Source organism: Ixodes scapularis, unplaced genomic scaffold (assembly GCF_016920785.2).
Source record: "Ixodes scapularis isolate PalLabHiFi unplaced genomic scaffold, ASM1692078v2 PGA_scaffold0__279_contigs__length_252992795, whole genome shotgun sequence".
NCBI lineage: Eukaryota > Metazoa > Arthropoda > Arachnida > Ixodida > Ixodidae > Ixodes > Ixodes scapularis.
Genome location: NW_024609835.1, coordinates 57123886 through 57147793, shown reverse-complemented (window position 1 = coordinate 57147793; position 23908 = coordinate 57123886). Strand labels below are relative to the sequence as shown.

The 23908-nt window shown below is 47.2% G+C and overlaps 1 protein-coding gene across 1 annotated transcript; it reads left to right on the top strand.

The window, feature by feature from the left end:
- Positions 1–5688: 5688 nt before the first annotated feature.
- On the top strand, positions 5689–13065 carry LOC115315881. The gene is made up of 7 exons (XM_042286103.1): positions 5689–5849; positions 6051–6141; positions 6227–6379; positions 8187–8396; positions 8809–8944; positions 9517–9587; positions 12793–13065. The coding sequence occupies exons 1-7, from the start codon at positions 5689–5691 to the stop codon at positions 13063–13065; spliced, it is 1095 nt and encodes a 364-aa protein (XP_042142037.1).
- Positions 13066–23908: the final 10843 nt, after the last annotated feature.

Genomic DNA, 23908 nt, shown 5'->3' with positions numbered 1-23908 from the left:
TCCGTTTGCTTATGGGCGAACAACTTAGGCATCTGCACCCCGCAGTCAGCAACACACATCTATCGCAGGCGAGATGGCAATAACAGTAAGGAAGTCAACATCCACAAGCGATAAATTCTGTTATTAATTCATAAGCATTAACTGTCTCATGGAGCGAGCCGACGTCATCAGCTTTGAAACCACGCCAAACTGCTCTTAAATCCTTCTCCAAGTCTAGCCAGCTCCCATTTGCCGGTTAGCCACGGCACCTTTTACACTGCTTCGATCCCATTGGCTAGCGCGCGTCGGCCAGGCTCTCATTCGCCAGACACGCAGCGCCATGGCGTGGCCAGTTGTTGAAACTGACGCTGTGCGTCAGTTTCAACGACCGGCCACCTCATGGCGCTGTGTGTCTGTCAGCGCTAAAGCCCCTCGATATGTTTTCGTTTGTCTTTGCAAGTAGCGCCAAATGCGCGAGCGCACGTGTCCCAGGTCTCGAGCGGCCCTTCGAAGCAAATGGCGGTGCAGCACTGAAATGAGCGGCCCTTGGAAGCGAATGGCGGCGGAGCACCCGCTCGTGGCACGTGTCTTGCGCATTTCCACAACAATGGTTGGCGGTACTTGTAAAAACACCGCTATCAAGGGGCTTTAGTCAGCGCTAAAGCCCCTCTATCCTGGGAAAAGTGGCGCCATTCATTGTTGTAGAAATGCTCGAGGCACGTGCCACGCGCCTCTTCTGGGGAATTCATGGCATCTGAAATCTAGCTCAGTGCTGCGCTGTGTCGCCATAATCTTCCGAAGGGCTGCACGTTGCACGTGCCTCGTGCATCGACGAACATTGTGCTACTTTTGAAACATGAAGGTACTTTAGTCAGCGTCAGGTCAGCGCCAGTCAGCGCACCGCCACGCGTACAGCAAGAATAATGTAGTACAGGCTGTCACAAAAAAAAAAAAAAAAATTACACGGTCTTTTTTACCACAAAAATAAACTAGGCATCGCCGAACGCTCATTCTCCGCCCAAAGGTAGAGCTAGAGGTCACAACCAGATGCCGAAGTTTCAGCCCGATCCGATAACTTAATCAAAAGTTATAAGTGATTTTCTGAAAATTTCAATGGGAAAATGGCGGCCGACGGAGTTTTCGAACACATGGGGCTCTATGGCACCAGAAACCGAAAACGGGCAAAAATGGGCTCCATTTTCCCATTGAAATTTTCAGAAAATCACTCATAAATTTTGATTAAGTTACCGTATCGGGATGAAACTTTGGCATCTGGTTGTGACCTCTAGCTCTACCTTTGGGCGAAGAATGAGCGTTCGGCAATGCCTAGTTTATTTTTGCGGTAAAAAAAGACCGTGTAAATTTTATTTTGTGACACCCTGTACATGTTTTTGCATTTACAACTTATGGGGAGTGCTTAGGTGTACCTCGATCTTTTGAAGTCAAGACCTCTGGTCAAAGGTGCAGACGCGCTAGCCGACAATTAATCTATTATCACGGCGCCGGAGATAGCTCTAGACTTCACAGGAAGCGCGCTCCGCAAAGCTAATGCAGACTGACGTGAGAAAAAAAAATTGTGTAGGAATGCGAAAGCGTTATAGTGTTCCCTCCCTCCCCCGCACCTCCTCCTCTTCTGTACCATCCCTGCCAGCTCCCACTCCTCCTCCTCTGTATCTTCTCCTCCGTACCCAAAAGGAGGAGGGAGGAGGAGGTGGGTATATTTTAAATTGTTTCATTTTTTTTTGTCTTCTTTTTTTTTTCTGGACTCTTTTTGTGGGGTGACAAACGCCACACTCCACACGCCGGCTTTTTCACATTGGGACATTGATACTTTCGCATAAAAAAGCCACAATGTTTATTTGTTTTCACAAATATTGAAAATGCAGATGAGCACATTGGTGGAGCTTTTATCTTAGGGTTCATCGTTTTTTGTGTATGCAGAGCTTCCTCCATTGACAGTAGCATACGCGTAGCAGACGACAGACGAGCGCTCCGATGACGTGATGCGCGCCGCAATGAAATAATCTCGCCGCACGCGCGATGCGCACGCGCAGTAGTTGCGCGCCGTCCATACCCGACAACGAAGCGATGCATGCTCAAGGGCGTCGGCGGAGTATCGTTATCGTGCCGCTGACCCTAGTGAGACCATTGGGTACTAGGTCTATTTTATAAACCAAATAACGAAATAAATTATATGAAGATCACGCCTTTTCGCCGCGCTCATATGACAGCTCTAACTAGCCTGTAACTTTACCGTGCGTCTTTAGTCTTTCTCCAGCAGTCGCCTCGAAGCAAAACGAAACTAAAATCGTTGATCATATCGCGCGCCGCTCCAGTCTTGTTGAGGTTCAAGGACATTCCTTTGCGTGTGGCTTATATTATTGTTGGGGACATATTACTGAACAGCCCTTCGCATGTCGCTATTATACATGCAACTGTTATCGGTTACACGACGCGCCTTTGATCTACTACTTTGGATACCGTTCCCGGTTTCTTACTCTTCATGCCCCGCAAAAAGTCTGGGAAGAAAAAGGAAAACTTACCGTCCTGTAGTAGCGTCACAATCAAGATGTTTAATTATTTTCTTATTTATTTTCTCTAATGGAATATTTATAAGTAACAGACTACTAGTACTGTCCGAGCTTTGACACTGCGCTGTCTGCGTTCCAATGATCTCTTCTTTTTTATTTTTATTTTTCCTTCTTTTTTTCATCTTGACTAGCCTTGGCTCCTGGCCAGTTTGGCAGTCGGCAAATTGGATGACTCTATGGACGTCGTCGTTCAGTAGATAGTATAACTAATATTTATAAGGATACATTGCTTACAAACTCTTTTTAAGTTTCATTCTTTTATTTTAGTGTGTCTTTCATTGGTTACCATCTACAAGCAAAACAATGTGGCGTAAACTCGACGGGCAACGTTGGGGTGAACTGCGTGGCGCGAAAGCAACGAAGCAGAACCGAAACTAAACGATACTGATCGGACCTGCGAGGAGCGGTCGTGAGTCGCAACGATGCCACATTACCTGATCATCCTCGAAACCGGAGAGAAAGAAAACTACAGTTCAAGGATGGCACATTAGAAGAACTTCTCCGCAATCTTAGGACAGTGACAGCTTTCCACCCGGAGACGACTTTGGTGAGTCGGAGTTCGTTACGTGTACCGTATTGGCCAAGTTTTTACATATTACACATTGGTGCATACACTTCTAGTTTCTGGTAGCAAGGCAGTTCTTTTGTGTTAAGAACGGGGAGCATTTATGGAACGCGATCCTCATGTGTGTAAGCAAAAACGTATTCCTGGTTCCAAGCCTCGTGAATGTTGATTTATTTAATGTTTATAACCAATTGGCACGGGCACTGTTGTGGGAGTTCAAAACGCCCCGGGTTAGGGGTGAGCGAGGGCGGAGAGGAGGTGCCAGTCGCTGCCAGCCAAACTGGAAAATTTCGGGGGGAGGGTGGGGGGGGGGGGTGGGGGGTGATTCTGGTCCTGGTCCTGGTTACCCGCTACATGCCTGCATTATTTCTATGGATATCTGCTAGGTAACGATATATAGAGGTCATATCAATGAGCTTAGAGTTTATTCTTTTAATTGTGAGGGTAAGATCATTAGTGTAACTGAGTACATTACAAGAAAAAGCATTGGTTTATAATCAAAGGTTCTGTCTTACTAGTTTCAGATATTTTATGAAGATGTGGAGGACTTCATAGACATTTATCTAGATGACATGGTTGAAGACAAAGCCAAAATTAAAGTTATTCACAAAAGAGAAGCACTTAGTGAGGTAAGTGAGCGGTACGATCTGTACCCGAAGGAAATTTGTTTTGAATATAATGACATTTTATCATTAGTATAATATTTTTTCTCCGAAACTTCTTTCATTTTGTTTCACAACACTTAAGATATACACCGCTATAAAATAATTATTTTCTTTTTTTTCTACTACAAATGACATGTTTAACCCAGTTTACTAATGATAGCTACTGAGAAAGATTGGCACATTAACAGCGTGTATTTTATTATACTAGTATTAGGTCAGTCACATACTCACTTTACATGCAAGTTGTGTATGAAGTGATGAGACATCTCACTTTAAAGTGGGGCCTGCTTTAGAACTCGTTTTCAATGTTATCCTGTAGCCAGGTTGTGAGGGTGTTTCCCCTGCTTTCTCAAAAACTGTTTTAAGCTATTATAGACATGCCAGTAGCACATTGACAGCGCCTTCACAGCATAGTATTTTTATGCTTAACCCTCATTTCCCCATTTGGATTAAATCACATATATGTAAAGCGGCGTATTATTCCACAATTCATTGCATTGAATAGCTTTTATTCAGAGCAGTGCAACATTGCGCTGGGAGGAAGCTCTTTACATGGCTTGCACGTGACGTCATATATGGCATTATATCTGTCCTCCTTGGTAGTAGTAAAAGCCTGCTGCTAATGCAGTAGAAGCTGCGCTCACTTTTTTCCACTCTCTCGCAACAATCTTTTCCCGTTTGTAGACTACGCTTCAGGGAGTTTGGCCACCAGAGAGGAGGACCAAATTACGTCAGTGCCTATCTATAGAACAAAAACAGCAGCTTCAGAATCCAAAATCCATAGTCTTGTGAGGTCATGTCACAAATAAAAGATATGGTTTGTTCTCGACTATACCAGTCGGAATTCCATCAAACACCAGCTCCTTGTCGCGCCAGTGTCCCTTCTTGAGGTCGAGGAGTCTGGTCACTGAACACACATCATCAGCACCCCCTTTTGTACCAAGTGCACCATACATTAGGAATGTCGAGTAAAATTATATAAATGATCATGCATAAGGCATTAATAGTATTTTTAATCATCTTATTTGTGATTTAAACAATAAATTAGTTTATTTAGGTCTGCTTTTGTACGTAATTGTGATTTAAAAGCACTGTAAGGTTTATTTTTGGGATGACGCAGGACACTAAAGTTGTGTTGCTCTGTTGGTTGGCCCGCAAATTATCTTGTGCATGATGCTAGAAAGTGTTATGAGCATTGACAATGCATCATGGGCATTACCAATGTCATTGGAAAAGAGGGATTGTGGTGACGCCTGAGTGCGGTGTGGGGAGGAGAATATAGATTATCGCGAAACCGCACTACGGGGAGAAATAGGATTCAGCTACCAATAATGCATGACATTATTTAATAAATGTTCTTCAAATGAAAACCTGAAATGTGTGCTGCTCTGTACCTTATTAGGTATCAATCATGCACTCATTTCTTTCACCCAGATTTCACAAAACAGAAACGAAACCAGAGGAAATCATTTCGGAGTCAGTGACTCAACTCAACACAGGTAGGTAATTCCATCTTCAGGTATTTCTTTTTTTTTTGGTAACCTTAATATTGCCAGCATATAAATGAATCTTTAAAAACTAGCTGCACAGCACATTAAGTGCATCATACTACACCTGTGGTGCTCTATTATGTTACCTTATATTAGTTTCATAAATAATAACTATTACAAAGTAAGATATAAGAAGACACCCTATAATATACATGCGGTTTTGCTCTCGGATATTGTTGGTGGTTAAACAGCCATGCTACTATTATGGGGGAAAACGAAGCTAGCGAACGGATTGTTGATTTTATGAAGCTAGCATATAGATTGTTGATTTCATAAAGCTTACATGCAGGTTGTTGATCTTAATTTCTTTCAGCAGTGCTATCCCACAGCCATCAGTAATGGCATCCGTGCCACTTGAGGACAAGAATGACTACCTTAAGTTTGTCCTGCCTGATTTCAAGCACTGGGAAAGTGTAATCAGCAAAATAACTCCCATATCTGGAAAAGCACGGAGGTACATTGTGTCACAACTCTTTCAAGAGTGCTTTAGGATAACCTGGTAAGCATGTCTTACTGTCTTGTCTGGTTATAAGACATTTTCCACACACGTAGTCTCAGAGGACATTACATAAATTCTGCAGTATGTGCACCCAATCTGATGGAATGAGTTTGTTGTTGAAAGAATTCAAGCTTGCATATTCTGATGAGGCCCTATTGAAAAACAGAGTGTGGGTGTACTAAAACTGACATTTATTTGGAGGTATCCATCGCAGCGCCTCTACCGGTGTTCTGTGGACTTGCTACTGAAAAAATACCCTCACCTCAGGGACTGCTCAGATGAAGATGGACAGGTAAAGAAACTATTAACTTAGCTTGAATATTCTGTATGGCAAGAAAATAGTGTTGAAGTTCTCGGCATTTCATTCAATACAGCAGGCTTGGATTGAGCAGCTCTCCAACAAATTCAGAAATATGAGAAGTAAAGCATCTACAGCAGCTGTGAAAATCCAGGAGATGCAAGACAAGTTCGGCACAAAACGTCCGAACACTCAGGCTCAGCAACGCAACAAAAAGCTGTGTCGTTTGCACGTAAGCTTGACCGATTTTACATTGGTCTCTCATTGCTCTTTCTGCTAACATGGAGATTTTAGTTTATAAAAGACAAAAATATGAAGCTTATGATGGAAATGATACAGAGCAATGCCAATACCATAATTGGAAGCTAGAGAGGTTGTTGAAAAATTACTTAGTTTATGGTGAACTTCAGCATACCACATTTACTTGGAGATAGGTAGATTCCGATTAGGGCTCGAATCCTATAGGAGGCGAGCATGCCGGCCGCATCGCGGCGGTCGCCTATTGTTTGCCTCCACCTAGCGGTAGCCGGCACAGAATCACCGGGGAGCAATGGAGACGAACAGCACAGCGGACAGTGTCCCCGTCGGGATTACGACGGGATTTAAGGCAGTTACGATTTCGGGAAGTTTCCTCGGTAGCCGGTGCCGCCGGCGGAGAATCGTCGGGAAGTAATGGCGACAAATAGCACAGCGGACAGTGTCCCCGTCGAAGTTTGGCTGTTTGGTGATTACAAATCCGGAAAACTTCTTCGGTAGCCGGTGCAGAATCATCGGGGAGATGCAATGGCGACGAGCAGCACAACGGACAGTGTTCCCGTGGTGATTTCGACGGGATTTAAGGCGGTTACGAATTTGAAAAAGCTTCTGTGGTGCCAATATGACGAAGGGAAAACTCCTTTGTGAATCTGGACGTGTGTATGACGTGAAGGAGGCCCGTTTCGACGGACAAGTGGATGTCACGGCGTGCCGTACTCCGCAGACGAAATTGAGCACGGCTGCAAAAAAACTTCGAGCCTCGCGTGATTAGGTGAGAGAGCTTTCTTGGTTGGCGTTGAGTGGACAGCATTATGGATGTTTATTGCTTTCTGGATCAGCTTGACAATAACTGGGCGATTGTTTTCGCGCCATTCCGTGATTCCCACTACTATCTTCCTGTAGGCTGATGGAAACATCCAAGGGTGGGTGACCGTATTCCGCTTCTCGATTCCGGTGAAGTATTTGCTGCATATTTTAGAGTTTGCCGTAGGTGTCCATGCTGTTTCATCGTCACTTGAATAGAAAAAAAAGTCAATTGTAATATTCGTCAGCAGCTTAAAGCGAAACGCGAACTGCAAGGTAAGAAATGCCACTTACCTGCATCGACGTACAAGTCGCACCCAAGTCGCGCGGCACTCCGCCTCGTACTACTTAATTTGAAGGGAAGCCGTAGAACTTCGTGCCGTGCGCGCCTTTGTACGTACTGTTGCAGCCGACCACGTAGAAATTGTTGTGGCTTTCTTGGTGCGTAATAGCCATCTCAGAAATTAGAGCGCTAACCCGCTACAACGCACAACCAACGCAGCGACTGGCAGAAGCTTCCCGATGCGACGGACCCGCTTGTCGCTAAGGGCGCCCTGGTCGGGGCTTGAATTAGATCCGCACGGTTCCTTTACATAGCTTGCACTGACGTCACTTTGGTCCTTTCTGGTGGCCAAACCCTCTCGAGTGTAGCCTTTACTGTACTAATTCTACAAACAGGAAACGAGCATTGCAAGCGAGCAGAAACGAGCAAGCGCAGTTTCCATTGCATTAATGGCAGGCTTCTGACACCAGCAAGGAGGACGGATATGACATCACATGCAGGCCATTATGCTAGAAAACTCTCGGAGACTAATGTTTGTGACGGAGCCATTTGCATCAAGTTTCACTGCCTTGCACCAGTGCATTTGGGTGAAGGTTCTCCACCTCGCAGCTGCATGTTCAGAGAAAGAGTTGACATGAAAGCTTTGTAAGAAATCTTTTAAAAACATTTAACTTATTGTGCTTCTTCACTTGTGCAGAACCAAGAGCACCTGATCGTGTATGGGGAGACTGAGGAATCACTTGCCAAACATCAACAATTGCTGGCTATTACGTCCAGTACGTCCGTTGACCCTGCTCACTACCGGGAGCGGCTCCTGGCCACAGCAAAAGAAAGACATGAGTCGCCTATGACCATGACCCTGACAGATGCGCTCTTGATGTTTCCGTTTCTTGCCTCGGAAACTGCTGTAAGCTTTAGATTCTGTCCGATCTCTACTTTATTACAATAGTGATAATATGCTACACTACATCAGAGTTTGTCTGGTTAGGCATTGTTTTTTGGCTTCTCATTGCCCCTACACATTTATCGTCCACTGCGCTAACCACACGTGCCCTGGCACGTGTATGTCCGCCCTAATATTTTGTCATAAATTGTTTTCATGCCAGTAGGTCCTCTGAGGAGGCTCGCTGAAAATTGTATCACACGTTACACAATGCAGGGGCTACATTGTAAGGCAAAAACTTTTGTTTCTGCCAATGTTCTGACTGCGTAAAATAATTCTTGCAGCTTCTACTTAGCTTTTATGGCTTGAAAAGGAATATGAGCTCTTTGCTAAGGTCTGAATAGTGATGTTTCTTCTTTCAAACTCATTTTTGCAGCTGCTGATGGAATTTGAGATCCTGTGGAAACGGGATCTGAAAAAGCTTCCTGAGGTTGGCCAGAACACAGTCTGCACAATAATAATGAGGTTTGGAAAGGAGGGGGAACTCGTATCATTATCAGAGACATTTTCAGGTGAATGGCTTAGCAGGAACTTCATTTCTAACTTTCAGTTTTGCTGTTTCACTTCTGATGGTCTTCCACATACATCTTTTATACATATATAGTTATGCATGAAATAACGGACTTGTAATGTGGCTAACAGCCACCTGACACGAAAGCGCCTGTCTGCGGGTCCAGTTATGTCGGGACGGGGTGCAGGAGGGTGGTTGAGCTCCCACACATTTCAGACAACTCTAATGATCAGTACGGGAGAAAGTGGGAAGAATTGAGCTTCGCCTCCCACTTTCCAAACACTTTCTATGTCACTGTACGAGCCCTCATTTCGAATCTCAAGCAAGGTGCTTACAATCGGATAGGGCTTATCGTGGAGTAGGCGTCATACGAGTAGAGGTTGGCTGCTGAATAATAAAGTGGATGTGAGCTAATCTAATATATGCATGCCCTGTGCACTTATTTGGCACGTGTGATATGTCCTTCGTTGCTTTCACGTGCAAGTTCCCAAAACCCTTTGCGAGTAAGAACTATGCATGTGTATAGCGTTTAGCCTGTGTGTTTTGTTGCTTCCTTTCATTTTCATTCTTCAGGTGATGGAGTCGTCGCAGGCTTGCAGTGTATCGCACAGAGATGCTCCGAAAAGTTACAAATATTAACTGAGGTGAGTACTATAGACGCTTTCAGCGAGTCAGTTACTCGACCTGCCACCAGTCAGCGCGCCGCTGACTGGTGGCAGCGCGCGCTGCCACCAGTCAGCGGCCATAGCTGACTCCGGGCCGCCATAGCCGACCTTCCGTTCCTCGCCGTTGCTCCGCGTTGTGTGCTGCACAGGCCACTACCGGAGCTTCGCTTTCGTGTTCATTTACGTTCCGCGTTGAAATCTTGCACTTTCTTTGGGTCTTTTCGTTATTTAGAACTTTCATATTTAATCATTTGATATTTATATTTCCACATAGCTCTTGTATTTTCTTATTTATGGAATGGAATCGGACAGCGAATGGGTCGACGATACTTACGAGGCTTCAATGACCACGTAAGTTCATCCCATTCTTACGCTTTTGTCGCTAATAAAGGGCAGTCAGCACTATTGCGACATATGCAAATTGCAACTGACGCAGTAAGGCTATCGCAGTCGTGCTTCTCGCTGCATGTGCGCGCTCGTTTCCGTAAAGCCGACCCGCATGTCAGCGATTCAGCGTGCGACGAGACGAGCGACGGAGGTTTTTTTTTTTTGTTTTTTTTTTATATTTACAAATACTGTTGTCTGTTGCATCGCTCGTTTTTTTGGGTTTTTAGAAAACGTCGCTCACCGTCTTGGTCGCTTGCTCCGTCACTTCCATGCGATTTGCCTCGTCGCGCGACTGACTGAGCGACAGCAAAGCGGGTCGCCGTCGCTTATCTGGTCGCTCGCCAAATCGCTTACATGCGGTTTATACTCAATTAATTTCCATGTACACAGCAATGAACCATTGGCGCCTCGATATTAAGTATAAACCGCGTGCAAGCGATTCGGCGAGCAAGGAGGCAAGCGACGGTGACCCCCTTCACTGTCGCTCGGGCAGTCGCGCGACGAGGCAAACCGCATGGAAGCGACGGGAGCAAGCGACCAAGACGGTGAGCGACGTTTTCTAAAAACCCAAAAAACCGAGCGATGCAACAGGCGACAGTGAGAAGTCTTCGTCGCTGACTCTCGTCGTTGTCGCCGTCGCTCGTCTCGTCGCACGCTAAATCCCTTACATGCGGGTCGGCTTTACGGAAACAAGCGCGCACATGCAGCGAGAAGCACGACTGGATAGCCTTACTGCGTCAGTTGAAATTTGCATATGTCGCAATGGTGTTGACTGCCCTTTACTAGCGAGAAAAACGTTAGAATGGGATGAACTTACATGGTCTCTGAAGCCATAATCGTGTATCGTCGATCCGTTCGCTGTCCGATTCCATTTCATAAATAAGAAAATACAAGAGATATGTTAAAATATAGATATCAAATGATTAAATGAAAGCCCGAAATATCGAAAAGACCTAAAGAAAACACACGATTTCAACGCGGAACGTAAAAAAACGCGAAAACAAAGCTCCGGCAGGGCCCAGTGCAGCACACAACGCGGAGGAACGGCGAGAAACTGAAGGGCGGCTATGGCGGCAGGGTCACGTGACGCCAAGATGGCGGCGCCCATGAAATGTTGCCTGAAAGGGTCTATATGTTCGTGAAGCATAAAGGCTAGCTATACTTTGTTTAATATTTAGCGGACGCTATGAGCGATCTTAGCCAATCCAGCACTGAAAGAGTATCACTTGATCTTCTGGTTGTTCCGAGTGACATGCGGAGCTCAATGTTGCATGACACTTGTAGCATCCGCTGCACTCGGACTGAAGGTGAGACAGGGTATAGCTAACAACTCGGTGTACTTTGAGCATAGAAAGTTCTTGTTGTAATATGGGTTCAGTTTATTGAAAAATGTTGATATTCGTAATGTTAGTTTGATTCATCACTGATTTAAAGGGGCCCTGCAAGGACTTTTTGACTGATTTTAATTTGCACCGAACCTGAGCGCACTGGACGTAGTAACTTAATGAAACTTTTCCTTTCTCGAATTTCGCTTTATTTAAAAAAACTATAGGCAAATTAAAATTGCAAAAACAAGCAAAAAATAACTTCCTTCATGACATCCTTGGTCGGTTGAGTGGCTGTGAACTAGAGGAGGGGTAGTGAGCTCAGCGAGCGCTCATGGCTGCTGCACTGTGTGTCGGAGGCTCGAGAGGGCGCCACTAAAGCATGTTCTGAATAGGCTGTATGAAGCGGGCAGCCAGGGTGGCTCGCATTGCATTTGCTATGCGATTAAACACTAATTCGGCATGCCACTTCATTGGCCACAAACGACAAAAACGCAGGGTAAAGATCAGTTCAGATCGGGAGCCACTTCGCACTGCCATTCCATGAAATCGCCAAACCGCAAGCCAAACTTTCTCACCGAAGGCCTTCGGAACGCTCGGAACCGATCAGATCCTCGAGCCCGTATACGACCGCAGCGCCGCCGCATATATCCGGGACCTTTCTACGCTCGCCGCTCGTCGGTGCCTGATTCCACTACACCTTATAGCATGCGCCGCCTTTTCCACCGCTTGGTGGGGGGTAAGTCGACGGGTAATTTCTTGTTTCCGTTCTTTATGAACTGCATTTGTTTGTTTTCTGATCTAAAATACTGAACAAAAACTGCTTTTAGAAACAATTGAAACGATTCGCGCCACTCATAATTACTATTTCGACTAAAAAAAAAAGTTTTTAGCGGCTCTGACCAGTAGTAAACCCAGGACCAAAGACTTCACACATCGCGCGCTTTCGGCACCGCGGGTCGCCCCCGCAGGTGGAGGAGGTTTCCGTGTCGTCCGATTAAAATATGACGCACTGATATTTAGTTACTTTCTCCGTGCCCGCTGGCTTGCCCGAATCCCAAGAGACGTGGAAACCGCAAAAAAAGGTAGACGCTTAAACATGATTGCAGGGCCCCTTTAAGGTTAATGGAACACAAGAGTGTATGCACCTTTTCTTCCGAAATGTTTTACAAATGAGTATGCACTGTTGTAACCTTTTGTAGTGAAATTCTGAGTGATCTTGGCACATTGTAGCTGCAGCAATTGGTAACTTCAGCGACCTATACATGTCGCCAATCCCGACAAAAATGGTAGTCTAAAACAGGTTGCCTTGCTTTGGCTCAATGAAGCTGCCTGCACTCAATTTTGCGGACATAGTTGTCTTTCATGTTTCTAAATTCCTGGGCTGTGACAGTTCAAGTCAGTCAGCATTCTGCGGTTACACATAGTGCATGGTTTTTATCCTGTGCCTTCGTTTTCCTGTACTCATACAGGGGTCTCCCTCTCTTGCACCCTGCTTGGTGCAGACGACCGACGAGATCAACCTCTACGTTGATGGCCAATGTCTCTTCAAGGTTTTATCAATCCTAACGGGAGTTTGCTGCATCTTCGCAGCTTTCTGGGTATTCAATATTAGATGCCCAAAAGAGTGGCGTAACACACTTACTTTTTTGGAGCATGCCTTGTTCGGCCTGAGTGAGACAAAACCAGCCACGAAGTGTCGAGATTTGCTGAACTTTTACATGTTCTATGAAAAGAATGTCTAAATTTTTTTTCTCAGCTTGAAAAAGTCCTAGTCTGAAATTTTAGATTCTGTGTAACAGGCTACATTTCGTGCTAATATTTGAAGTCTGAGCTCCGAATACAAAGAAAATTAGAAGAAAAAGACGATCTTTTCAACGGCAGAGTGGCAGCTGTCGGGGGGATGCCAGACAACGGGCATATTTGTTTACCTATCCAGAGATAGCACGACCAGTACAAAGAGGTTCTAAACACCAATGTGCTTGGCTGCCTAGCTCCTCTTTATGCTCCTGCCGTCATTCTTGAATAAGGTAAACAAACATGGTCGACATCGTTTCTCCTAAGCAGCAGTTGCTTCGCCGTTGAAAAAAAAAAATCAGTCTTTCCTTCCTAATTTTGTTTGTACTCAGGGTTCAGGCTTCAAATTTCAGCATGAAAATAGTTAAGACATTTTTTGATCTGTCAAGTTTCTGTTTGCAGGCCATTTTGGAGTGTAAACTCTTTTCCGACACATTGTAGAAGGGGAGCATAGCATGTCAAGACAACATGTACTTAGTCAAAAATATCTAGTCGTTGTATGTCATTTTCAGTTATTTTTATCTAATGTTTTGGTACTGACATAATAGTCGTCCCAATTGTAAAACTTTTCAAGGAACAGACAACTTTTGTTTTGCTTCTTTAGAGCAAGGTCTGCTTACTTAGTTGAGTAAACAACATACAACAAGAGACTTTGTAAATATTTTAATTGAAAAAGGTGCTGATTTAAGTTGCGACTTCATGATTGCTGGTTCAAGTTGGAACTCGACCAGATTGTCACAGCAATTTAGCAAGTTCTTCCACTATCCCCTCTGCCTTTACGAAATGCATTCCCGATTGCACTCGCAGAAATCTTAGCGGCTATGCAGTCGGAGGAGAGCGCGCGTGCGCCGCGCTCTTTGTACAGCCGCGCGGACGGCTTCAATCGGCATTCAGGGTGCGCAAGCGTACGCGCTCTACTTTTTACTGCATAGCCCCAGAAAGTTGCCCGCGAGTATAGAGGTCACAAGGCTTACTTTCGTTCACGTGAGGGTCGAGACAGGACTCCGAGCAGCACTAGCCCGTCAGATACAACACTGATGCTGAAGTCGGTGACCTTGTTTTTAATTAGCACTGTATGAGGGAGCAATCTTATGCGAGCTTCAACAGTTCGAGTACGTCACCGGGGATGTAGGCGAGACGTTGCACACTGTTTAAACGCTTGCAGTATCCACGAGGGGTACGACATCAAATGAGGAGCTCGCGATTCAGCAGAATGCAGTTCAACGGGCGCGTGAATTTTCAGAGTTCGGGGGGATGAAGAATATACAACAAAAAACACCACCGTTACATTAGTGATCACGAATAACACCAGTCACAAACTCGCAAGCCCCACCACTCGCCTCGACGCCGACACGACGTGCGACAAACGCCCCAAAAGTGAAGGCGTCTGCTCCCGTACTGCAACTAGAGGAAGTGAAGTGTTGGGCGGATGTCCTTCAAAAGAGTATATCAAAAATGCTTTGCGCGGCGATCATTTTCATTTATTATTGAATACATAATGATAAAATTCCCAATAATTTTTTTTCTACCTAATTCGATCTAGCCGGACTGCTCATAACACTGGCCAAGCAAGAAAATAACACATATTTGAACTTTTTCATGACAGGTTTAAGATTTATTGTTAATACATCATTATCTTTTGCAACGGATTAACATTATAGATTTTACCTCCACATGTTTCAAATGCAAACACTTTTTACACACGGCTGTCTTTTCCGCCGTGTTTTGTGTGTTCGGCCTGGTTCAAACTTACAGCTAATCTGCTGCCGCCGACGCGGAATCGGTCGCGGCAATGCACAGCGGACGCTACGCCCGGCGGCCGAATTCTTGCAAATTTGCCCGCCGATTCGCAAGTGTGAACCAGGCCTTCCTCTATAAATCTGTAACGGTCAGCGACCAAAGGGCTCACCCGCACACGAGGGAAAATAGGCATATTGAACGGCGAATGCACCCGACACTTCTTACTCAATATGCCTATTTCCCCTCCCCGCAGGAAAATAGGCATATCGAGTAAGAAGTGTCGGGTGCATTCGTCGTTTGGCTTTCGAAGCGAGCAGACGTATCGCAATGAGCTCCGTCGGAGCGGTATCAACGGCCGCTGATAGCCGTGGTGTCAAGGATGAACGCAGCAGCGAGGACTACAGGATTATCATGCCCCCGATCCCGGCGGGCGAGCATCTGCTGAATTCCGTCTTTTTGCACGCCGATATCGGAGCAAGGCCTTACCGGATCGAAGATTTCAAGGCCGGGCTGCAGCATGCAGGAGTGCTCAAGGACATTGTTGCCTTTGGTTCATTTCAGATGAACCACGTATGGCTGGCGACCCTGAAGACACCCGCTGCCAAAGAGAAGTTGGCTGACGTTAAGGCCTTTGAAGTTAAAGGCAGGCGGTGCATCATCCTCGACCCGGACCGGGCGGAAGTGCGCCTCAAGTTGCATTGGATTCCGTTTTACCTCCCCGACGACTGCGTAAAGCGAGCCCTGGAACCTTTCGGCAAAGTCGAGGAGGTTTCCCGAGAGACCTGGCGCGTCGGTGGATTCGAGGGAGTCCAGTCGACCACGAGGACGGTGAGACTAACCCTAAAAGAGGGCGTCACCATTGAACACCTGCCGCATCAGCTCCGGCTCGTTGGCTGCACTGCGCTTATCCTGGCGCCAAGACGGGCGCCGCTCTGCCTTCGGTGCCGCAAGACCGGCCACATCCGGAAGGAGTGTCGTGTGCCCCGCTGTGAAGGCTACCGACGCTTCGGGCACACTAGAAGCGAGTGTGTCAGGACATAGGCCGATGTGGCTCACGCGAGGGCGGAAGAAGACCTGGCGGAACACATCATGGACCAGGTCGAGGCGGAAGCGGCGACGGCAGAAGCCGGAGGGACCACCATCAACCCCGAACCTCGGAGTCAGGGTGGAACATCCGCAAGTACTTCAGCCCAACCCCAGGTACCCCCGGCTGAGGTGAAAGCCCAAGCGGACGTCACTCCAACGGAAGAAACAGCAGGCAGCGGGCCTACTCCCCCTCTGCCGCCCCGAGAACCCGACGGCAAGGAAGACGGACTACGCCGGGCGTCAGTAGCCTCCGCCCAAAAGGCGGATTGTGAGGATTACTGCGTCCAAATGGAGGCTGTGGACGGCTCTGCCAAGCGGACTTTCCCGTCATCAGCTACACCGGACGACGAGCACCCAGCGGGGCTCCAGAACACGGTGCTCGAAAGGTAGAGAACGGTCATGTCCAAGAGGGGCGAATAGCAAAGAGGAAAGCCTCGAACCTCGGTGGAGGTCAAGCCTCGGGAAGACCCGCGGTCAGGCTTCCGGACAAAAAGAACACTAGGGTCGTGAGTGGGGTTTCTTTTTTCTTTGTCAGAAAAACAGTAGTTGCGCGGTTTTTGCTTTAATCTTCGCAATTTTAATATGGCCCTCATATTTGCCACCCTCAATGTACGTGGTTTAAATTCGAGGAAGAAGCAGTACCAGTTGTGACGCTTGTTATCTGACGCGAATCCGGATTTTCTTGCAGTGCAAGAAACTAAAATGGAGAGTGTTAATTACATCGCGGTTGCGCTAAAGTCTTTTCTTTTCAAATATGAAGTGTGCGTGAGTCAGGCGGTTGGTGTTTCGGCAGGATGTTTCCTTTTCGTGAAAAAATCTATCAATCTTTCAAACTTACATGTGACTACAGATGATCGCGGACGTTTTATTTTATGCGATTTTCATTTGTCAAGTGTTCAGTGGCGGGTTATTACTGTATACGCTCCGAATAAGGCGGGAGACAGAGAACAGTTTTTTTCAGTTTCTACACAGTTACGTAGACTGTGACAGAACAGTTGTTCTGATGTGTGATTTTAACTGTGTTTGCGATGAGAGCGATAAGTCCTCGCAGACTGCGATAAGCGATAGCAGCGTGAGCATTTTGAGAGACATGGTAATCTCTTGTGGCCTGGATGACGTAGGCGCCTCGTGCGCACCAACGCATAGTCTGTGCTACACCTATTTTCAAGCTTCTTCCCACTCTCGTCTTGACCGTATTTATTTGTCGTGCGACATGTTACAACAAGTGCGTGAGTATAGCGTCCAACCAGTTTTTTTCTCGGACCATTGCCTCGTGAGCTTTAAAATAGGGGAAAAAAATGGGAAAAACCTTGCAGCGACGGTCAGAGCCCGCTAAATTTGAGAACTGCTAGCTGCAGTGACTTAACAAAACGGACGTCTCGGCGAACAAAAAACATAGCATTTACTGTGTGCAGTCCGTACGCCGGTACAGAAAATTGTGTATCTAGTGCCCACGGGATGTGGTTAGGGTGTGGGCACAAGTTAATTTCAGGAGTTATGCCAACTGCACCCCCCAGAGATTAGCCAATGCTTAAACACATGTGTTGGAAATTTCAAGCAAGTGCACACAAGATGCAGTACTAAGTAAAACATGTTCAGACCTTTTTTCTTGAAAAACAAATTGTGGGCTATATCCAGCTTCCATTTCCATGTGGAAGTCAATCTCTGTACCTTTCAGAGCAATTACTTAAGTCGATACAAGAAACTACAGATCTTGGAGGGAAAAAAAGCGTGGAATGTGATTAGTAGGTTCCGAGCAGAATGCGATGACAAAATAGACGTCCTGATTTCTGAAAACTACAAAAAGTTACACGTAAGCGCACTGCAGGAGCCTCAGGTTAATTTTGGCGGCACTATAAGAGTGGAACTTGCGATTTATGCTACGAAACCATTTCATCAAGGGAAGTCCGAAGATATCCTTTGAAGATGAAACAATTCCTGTATGGCTGCTGGTTTCTCCAGCTCCAACCCATTTCTTTTCCTACGGGCCAAAATATTGCAAGGAGAAATCCACTCCGCTCTATAGTGCGAAACAAAAGAACAAATTCTCAAAATTTCTCATACGTTTTTTCACATTTTCTGAAACTGAAGCGAACACACAGGATGAAACGTCTTTTTTTCTCTCGCTCTGGCGGGTTCCCTCAACTTGGTTGATACCAATTAGCCGCCTGTAATGAAACAAATAAACGCTTAGTAGCCTGACATGTATAGCAGTCATTTATTTCACTAGGACACAGGCATCCAAGCTGCCTAAGGTCAGTACAAGCCCTGTGAAGCAGTGTAGTGCAATATTGTCAAGGGTGGTGACCAAAGGAACACTAAATTAACAGAAGGAAAGAAACGTTTAATGGTGCGAACTTGTGCCAAAAACTAAAAGGGTACAAAGATAATAACAGAGCGTCGCGGGCGTCGAAGTCGGCGTAGCAGCACAGTCGAACGCTGGGGCGAAACTGAATGCGGCTCGCCACGCGGAGCCCCTTATGTACAGTCGGGGACAAAAGTCTCCAGGACACGCGAGCCGCGACTGAAACGCACTGCTCTGCCATCTGCCGACAGGTCGCCTGGTTTCGAGATCACACGAAAGCGCATGCGCGTCCTACTGTGTCTGCAAACATGTCTGTTTTCCCGCTCTTCTGCGGCGCGGCACCTAACTCGGAATCGGGCGCGTGGTACCGCGTCGGAGATAGCGCTGGCGGCTGACGGGCGTCTGCTACACATTCCGAAACTGGAGATACCGCCTGCGTCATTACTCCGCATTTCGCCGTGTCAGCGCACCTTGCTTTAAAACCAGTTGAGCTTATCGCTCAGGTGCCATGTCAGTAAGCGCGCCCGCGCCCTAATAATCACAAGATAGAGAAAAAAAGTAAAATTCACTGCATATTAAGAACCAGACTGACTATTGGCCAGCGATATACAGTATACGTATAGTAGCATGTTCCTCAATCGGGACCCAGACTTCAATAAAGATGTCTCATTCGGTCCCCATCGAGGAACGGCGTTTAATCGCACGTCTTTTTATTGAGGGAGTTCCGCAAAGGGAGATCGCCCGACGCACTCGTCGTTCGAAATGGACTGTGACCTGTGTGATTAAGGCCTTCCGTGACGATGACTGTCGACTTGTGGACGCTCCTCGCTCCGGCCGGCCTAGGGCCACAGATGAAGACCGGCTGATTGTTGCCGCAGCTTTTACACACCCTTTTATGACAGCAAAAGAAATCCGAGAGGAACTCTCCCTGAGCCTCTCCAGCAAGACTATCCGAAGGCGACTGGTGGAAGCAGGGATGAAAAACTGCGTGGCTGCTCAAAAGCCCTACCTCACGGATGCACAGCGCCGGGAGAGACTCTCTTTTGCAAGGGCCCTGGAGCACTGGACGGTAACCGAGTGGTCCGAAGAAATATTCGCTGACGAGTCCACTTTTTCAACGAGGTGGGACCAAAAGCGGCGCGTTTGGCGCCCAATGAGTTGCAGGTAAAAATAGCGTGCATTGAAACTCCCGAAAGAAAATGTGTTCTTTTAAAACGAGAAATGAGAAACATTACAGTAAAATATTTGTATTAATTAAAACAAAATATCCGGTGTGTATACTCCACCTGTAACGCTTCTAATAAACATGAAACTAAAAAGAAGTCCCCGCTCAAAAATAACAACGGAATATTTTATTTGTGATCTGCATAATTGCAGAATGTAGAGTATCACTGGCGTCGGTTAGAGCGGCTTCTTTAGTTCTAGCAAGGGTTCTGGCATTCTAGTGCAGGGGGTAATTTTGCTGTGTCATGACTCTTTACGGTACTATTTTTCTAATCTGGTTAAGTTTGGTCCTAGTATAATTTTCGCTATTTGGAAAAGAAATGCGAACAATTAATCGCCCCATTACGCAGCGCTTATAAAACCTAGCATACCACTCTCAACCGCGATATTGGTGCCGGCCAAATATTTCTGAAACCAGCGCATTGTAGAATTCGCCAAAAATTGAGCCCGGAAAAATACAGTCGTCTACAGCAATGTGTGAAACTTTCCTGGAATCTAGTAGCGTAAATTACGTCTAATGAGTGTTACGAGCTTGCTTGTTAGACCCAGCTGTGTGAGCACCGGCTGTCCCAAAGAACCATCCACTTTTTTTAAAGGAGAACGGTTTTAGTGAATCAAAGACGCCGTATGTTGTTCCCACGCGCCTTACAAGAGTGCAGTATTTTTTGCATCCGAAATAATTATTTCATTAGGACTAATTAGCTAACTCTTTAAATAATGTATTGGGATCCGAAATGGTCAATCGGAAAGCTGTCGAGCGCTTTGAGGGACACCCCGAACAGGTGTCTGCATGAAGGCTGAAACGGTTTGCCTGTTTTTTTCCTGGCTTTTGAAAAAGCCCGTGAAATATATAAAAAATACCACGTTGCAACGCACACGCCTTATTGCACTCTATTTCAATATACGTGGGCTTTCTTCCCAGGCCGAATAATAGAAGCATGAAAACGTATCACGTTGCGGATGTTTCTCAAGGCGCTTTTTATTTTTTTACGTGACATTTAGGCTCTAAAGACAATATTTAAAGAGTTAGATAACTAGCGTTATATAGATATTAATTAGGCTTAATTCAAAATAAAAACTGGAATTTTATGCAAGAGGTTCGCGAAGAACCTGGGTAAAAATCATTTCTGTATACACTCCACTTTTTTTAGCGTGCATTTTTTTGCGCGCATGTGACTCTTAATGCATTTCTTTTTTTACAGATACCGTCCAGAATATATGCAGAGTGTGCTGTCAAGTGGCCGATGCGCAATTGCTGTGTGGGGGGCAATAAGTAAGGAAGGTTTAGGCCCGCTCGTCAGAATTGACGGCCGGTTTAATGCCGAAGCTTACTGCGACATCATTGAGAACACGCTCGTTCCCGACGTCCTGGACGGACCATTCCCCGACGGCTGCTTCTTCCTGCAGCAGGACCGAAGCCCCGTGCTCAAGGCGCGGAAAGTCAGCGCGATGCTGGAAGCTTCCGGCATACACCAGCTTGAGTGGCCACCAAACAGTGCTGACTGCAACCCCATTGAAAACATCTGGGGCACGATGAAAAGAAATCTCGCAAAACGACATCGCAGTCGCGCGTCCGCTGAGTCGTTGTGGGAAGCAGTGAACGAAGAATGGAACGTACTGCGTGCGACTGCGGAGCTGGTTGCACGGCTCTATGAATCGATGCCACGGCGACTACAACAAGTGTTTGCCGTTGAGGGAAATTTCACCGCGCATTAGTCGTGGCTCTCTAATAATTATTTATCTCAAATGTCCTAACAATTATTTTTATGCGAATAAATTACTCGCACTTGTTTTTCTTTCCCGCCTTTATCCCTGAACACAAGCCCCGCAGCTACCTTCAGCGACTGGGCTTTAGGCTTTTACCAGTCGCCACTGTGAGCGTATTGGGGGTTCCTGAGAAATGTATACATCAGTTTTAAAGTGAGAGCGTGTAGAAAGTACACGCTTCATAAAAATATCAGCCAAGTTGAATCTGAACAGGCTCAAAAGCCGGTGCGCGCTGACAAGGCGAAATGCGGCGCAATGACGCAGGCGGTATCTCCAGTTTCGGAATGTGTAGCAGACGCCCGTCAGCCGCCAGCACTATCTCCGAGGCGGTACCACGCGCCCGATTATGAGCTAGGAGGCGCGCCGCACACGAGCGGGAATACAGACATGTTTGCAGACACAGTAGGACGCGCATGCGCGTTCGTGTGATCTCGAAACCAGGCGACCTGCCGGCAGATGGCAGAGCAGTGCGTTTCAGTCGCAGCTCGCGTGTCCTGGAGACTTTTGTCCCCGATTGTACATGCGTGGTCTTCTGGAATAATCGGCGAAGAAACTTCGACGCGTGGAACATTCGGGCCTGGAACAAGCAACATGATTCTCGAATTCTCCAGAACACTAAATTAGAGGAATAAACAAAAGACATGTCGCTCCAGGATTCGAACCCTAGCTTTTCGCGTGGGAGGCAGGCGCGATAACCATTAGGCCACGCGCGCGCTGACTACTTGGCGAGCGCGCGCGGCATTACTCCCCCTTTTAAAAAGTGCATCGCCCCGATGCAGCACAAAACAAAACAAAGCAAACAAAAAGAACGGTAAACTAAAGAGTCATTTGGAATACGTAAGGTCCACTGTCCTATCGAGCGTAGTACGGCTTCATGCGCACAACGTGGACGACTTCTGGTCGTGGAGGGCGGCGTGATGAAGTCCGTGTTCCATCGGGCATCACCCCGTAGTTCAGATCACCGAGTCGACGAAGTACTTTGTAGGGTCCGAAGTAGCGCTTTAGGAGTTTCTCACTGAGAAACTCCTAAAGCGCTACTTCGGACCCTACAAAGTACTTCCCCAGGAAGACCACGGCGGCGGATCGCTGTCCACACCCACACCCTGTCTCCGGGCTGAAAGTGGACGTCCCGACGACGAAGGTTGTAGCGGCCAGCGTCGACACGTTGTTGGGCTTGAATACGGTGTCTGGCGAGCTGGCGGACTTCTTCTGCCCGTTGGGCAACCACCTGGGCGTCGTCGCTTCCGTCGAGAGCCGGTTCGTGGGGTAACATCGCGTCCAGCATTGTCGTTACCCTGCGCCCATGCACCAGTTGAAAGGGTGTCACTCCGGTGGTCTCTTGTACGGCCGTGTTGTAGGCAAAGGTGACGTACGGCAGCACCTCGTCCCATGTCTTGTGCTCCACGTCGATGTACATGGAAATCATGTCGGCGATGGTCTTGTTGAGTCTTTCCGTGAGCCCGTTGGTCTGCGGGTGGTACGCCGTGGTGCGACGATGGCTGGTGTGGCTGAGACGCAGGATTTCTTGGGTCAGCTGTGCCATGAACGATGACCCTCGGTCTGTGATCAGGACTTCGGGGGCGCCATGCCGGAGGACGATGGACTCGATGAAAAACTTGGCGACTTCCACAGCAGTCCCTGAAGGGAGGGCTTTCGTTTCGGCGTACCGCGTGAGATAATCTGTGGCGACGATTATCCAGCGGTTTCCCGATGTTGACGGCGGAAAGGGGCCAAGTAGGTCCATTCCGATCTGCTGGAACGGTGCGGTCGGGGGAGCAATCGGCTGCAGGAGACCGGCCGGTTTCGTTGGCGGTTTCTTACGTCGCTGGCACTCGTGGCACGATCGGGTGTAGAGGTGGACGGCTTTGGGGAGCTTTGGCCAGTAATACTTTTCACGAATACGGGCCAGTGTTCGGCTGTAACCGAGGTGTCCCGACGTCGGGTCGTCGTGACATGCTTGAAAGATCTCCTCCCGAAGGTCGGTCGGGATTACCAGCAACCACGGTGTGCTGTTGTCGCCGAAGTTCTCTTTGTAGAGTACACCTTGTCGAATGGCGAAGGTCGGCAATACTCGTGAGAAGACACGTGGCACGGTACCCCCACCCCGTTCCAGGTGCTCGATTAATGCGCGCAGCTCAGGATCGTCCCGTTGACGTCGTGCCATGTCGTCGGCGTTTACAGCTCCTAGGAAGCTCTCGTCGTCATTGTCGTCGCAGCAGCCGGAAGGGGTTTCGACGGGGGCTCTGGACAAGCAGTCGGCGTCGCTGTGCTTCCGGCCGGACTTGTAGACCACTGTCATGTTAAACTCTTGTAGTCGGAGGCTCCATCGAGCAAGACGTCCTGACGGGTCCTTCAGGTTAGCAAGCCAGCAGAGCGAATGGTGGTCCGTGACTACACGGAACGGGCTCCCGTACAAGTACGGGCGGAACTTCGTGATTGCCCAAACGACCGCAAGGCATTCTTTTTCAGTCGTGGAGTAATTTCGCTCCGCCTTGGACAATGTCCGACTTGCGTAGGCGATGACTCGCTCGGTGCCTTCTTGGACTTGAACCAGTACCGCGCCAAGTCCTGCGTTACTTGCGTCCGTGTGAATCTCGGTTTCCGCATCCTGGTCGAAATGTCCAAGAACAGGAGGCGTCTGCAGTCGTCGCTTCAGCTCGTCGAATGCC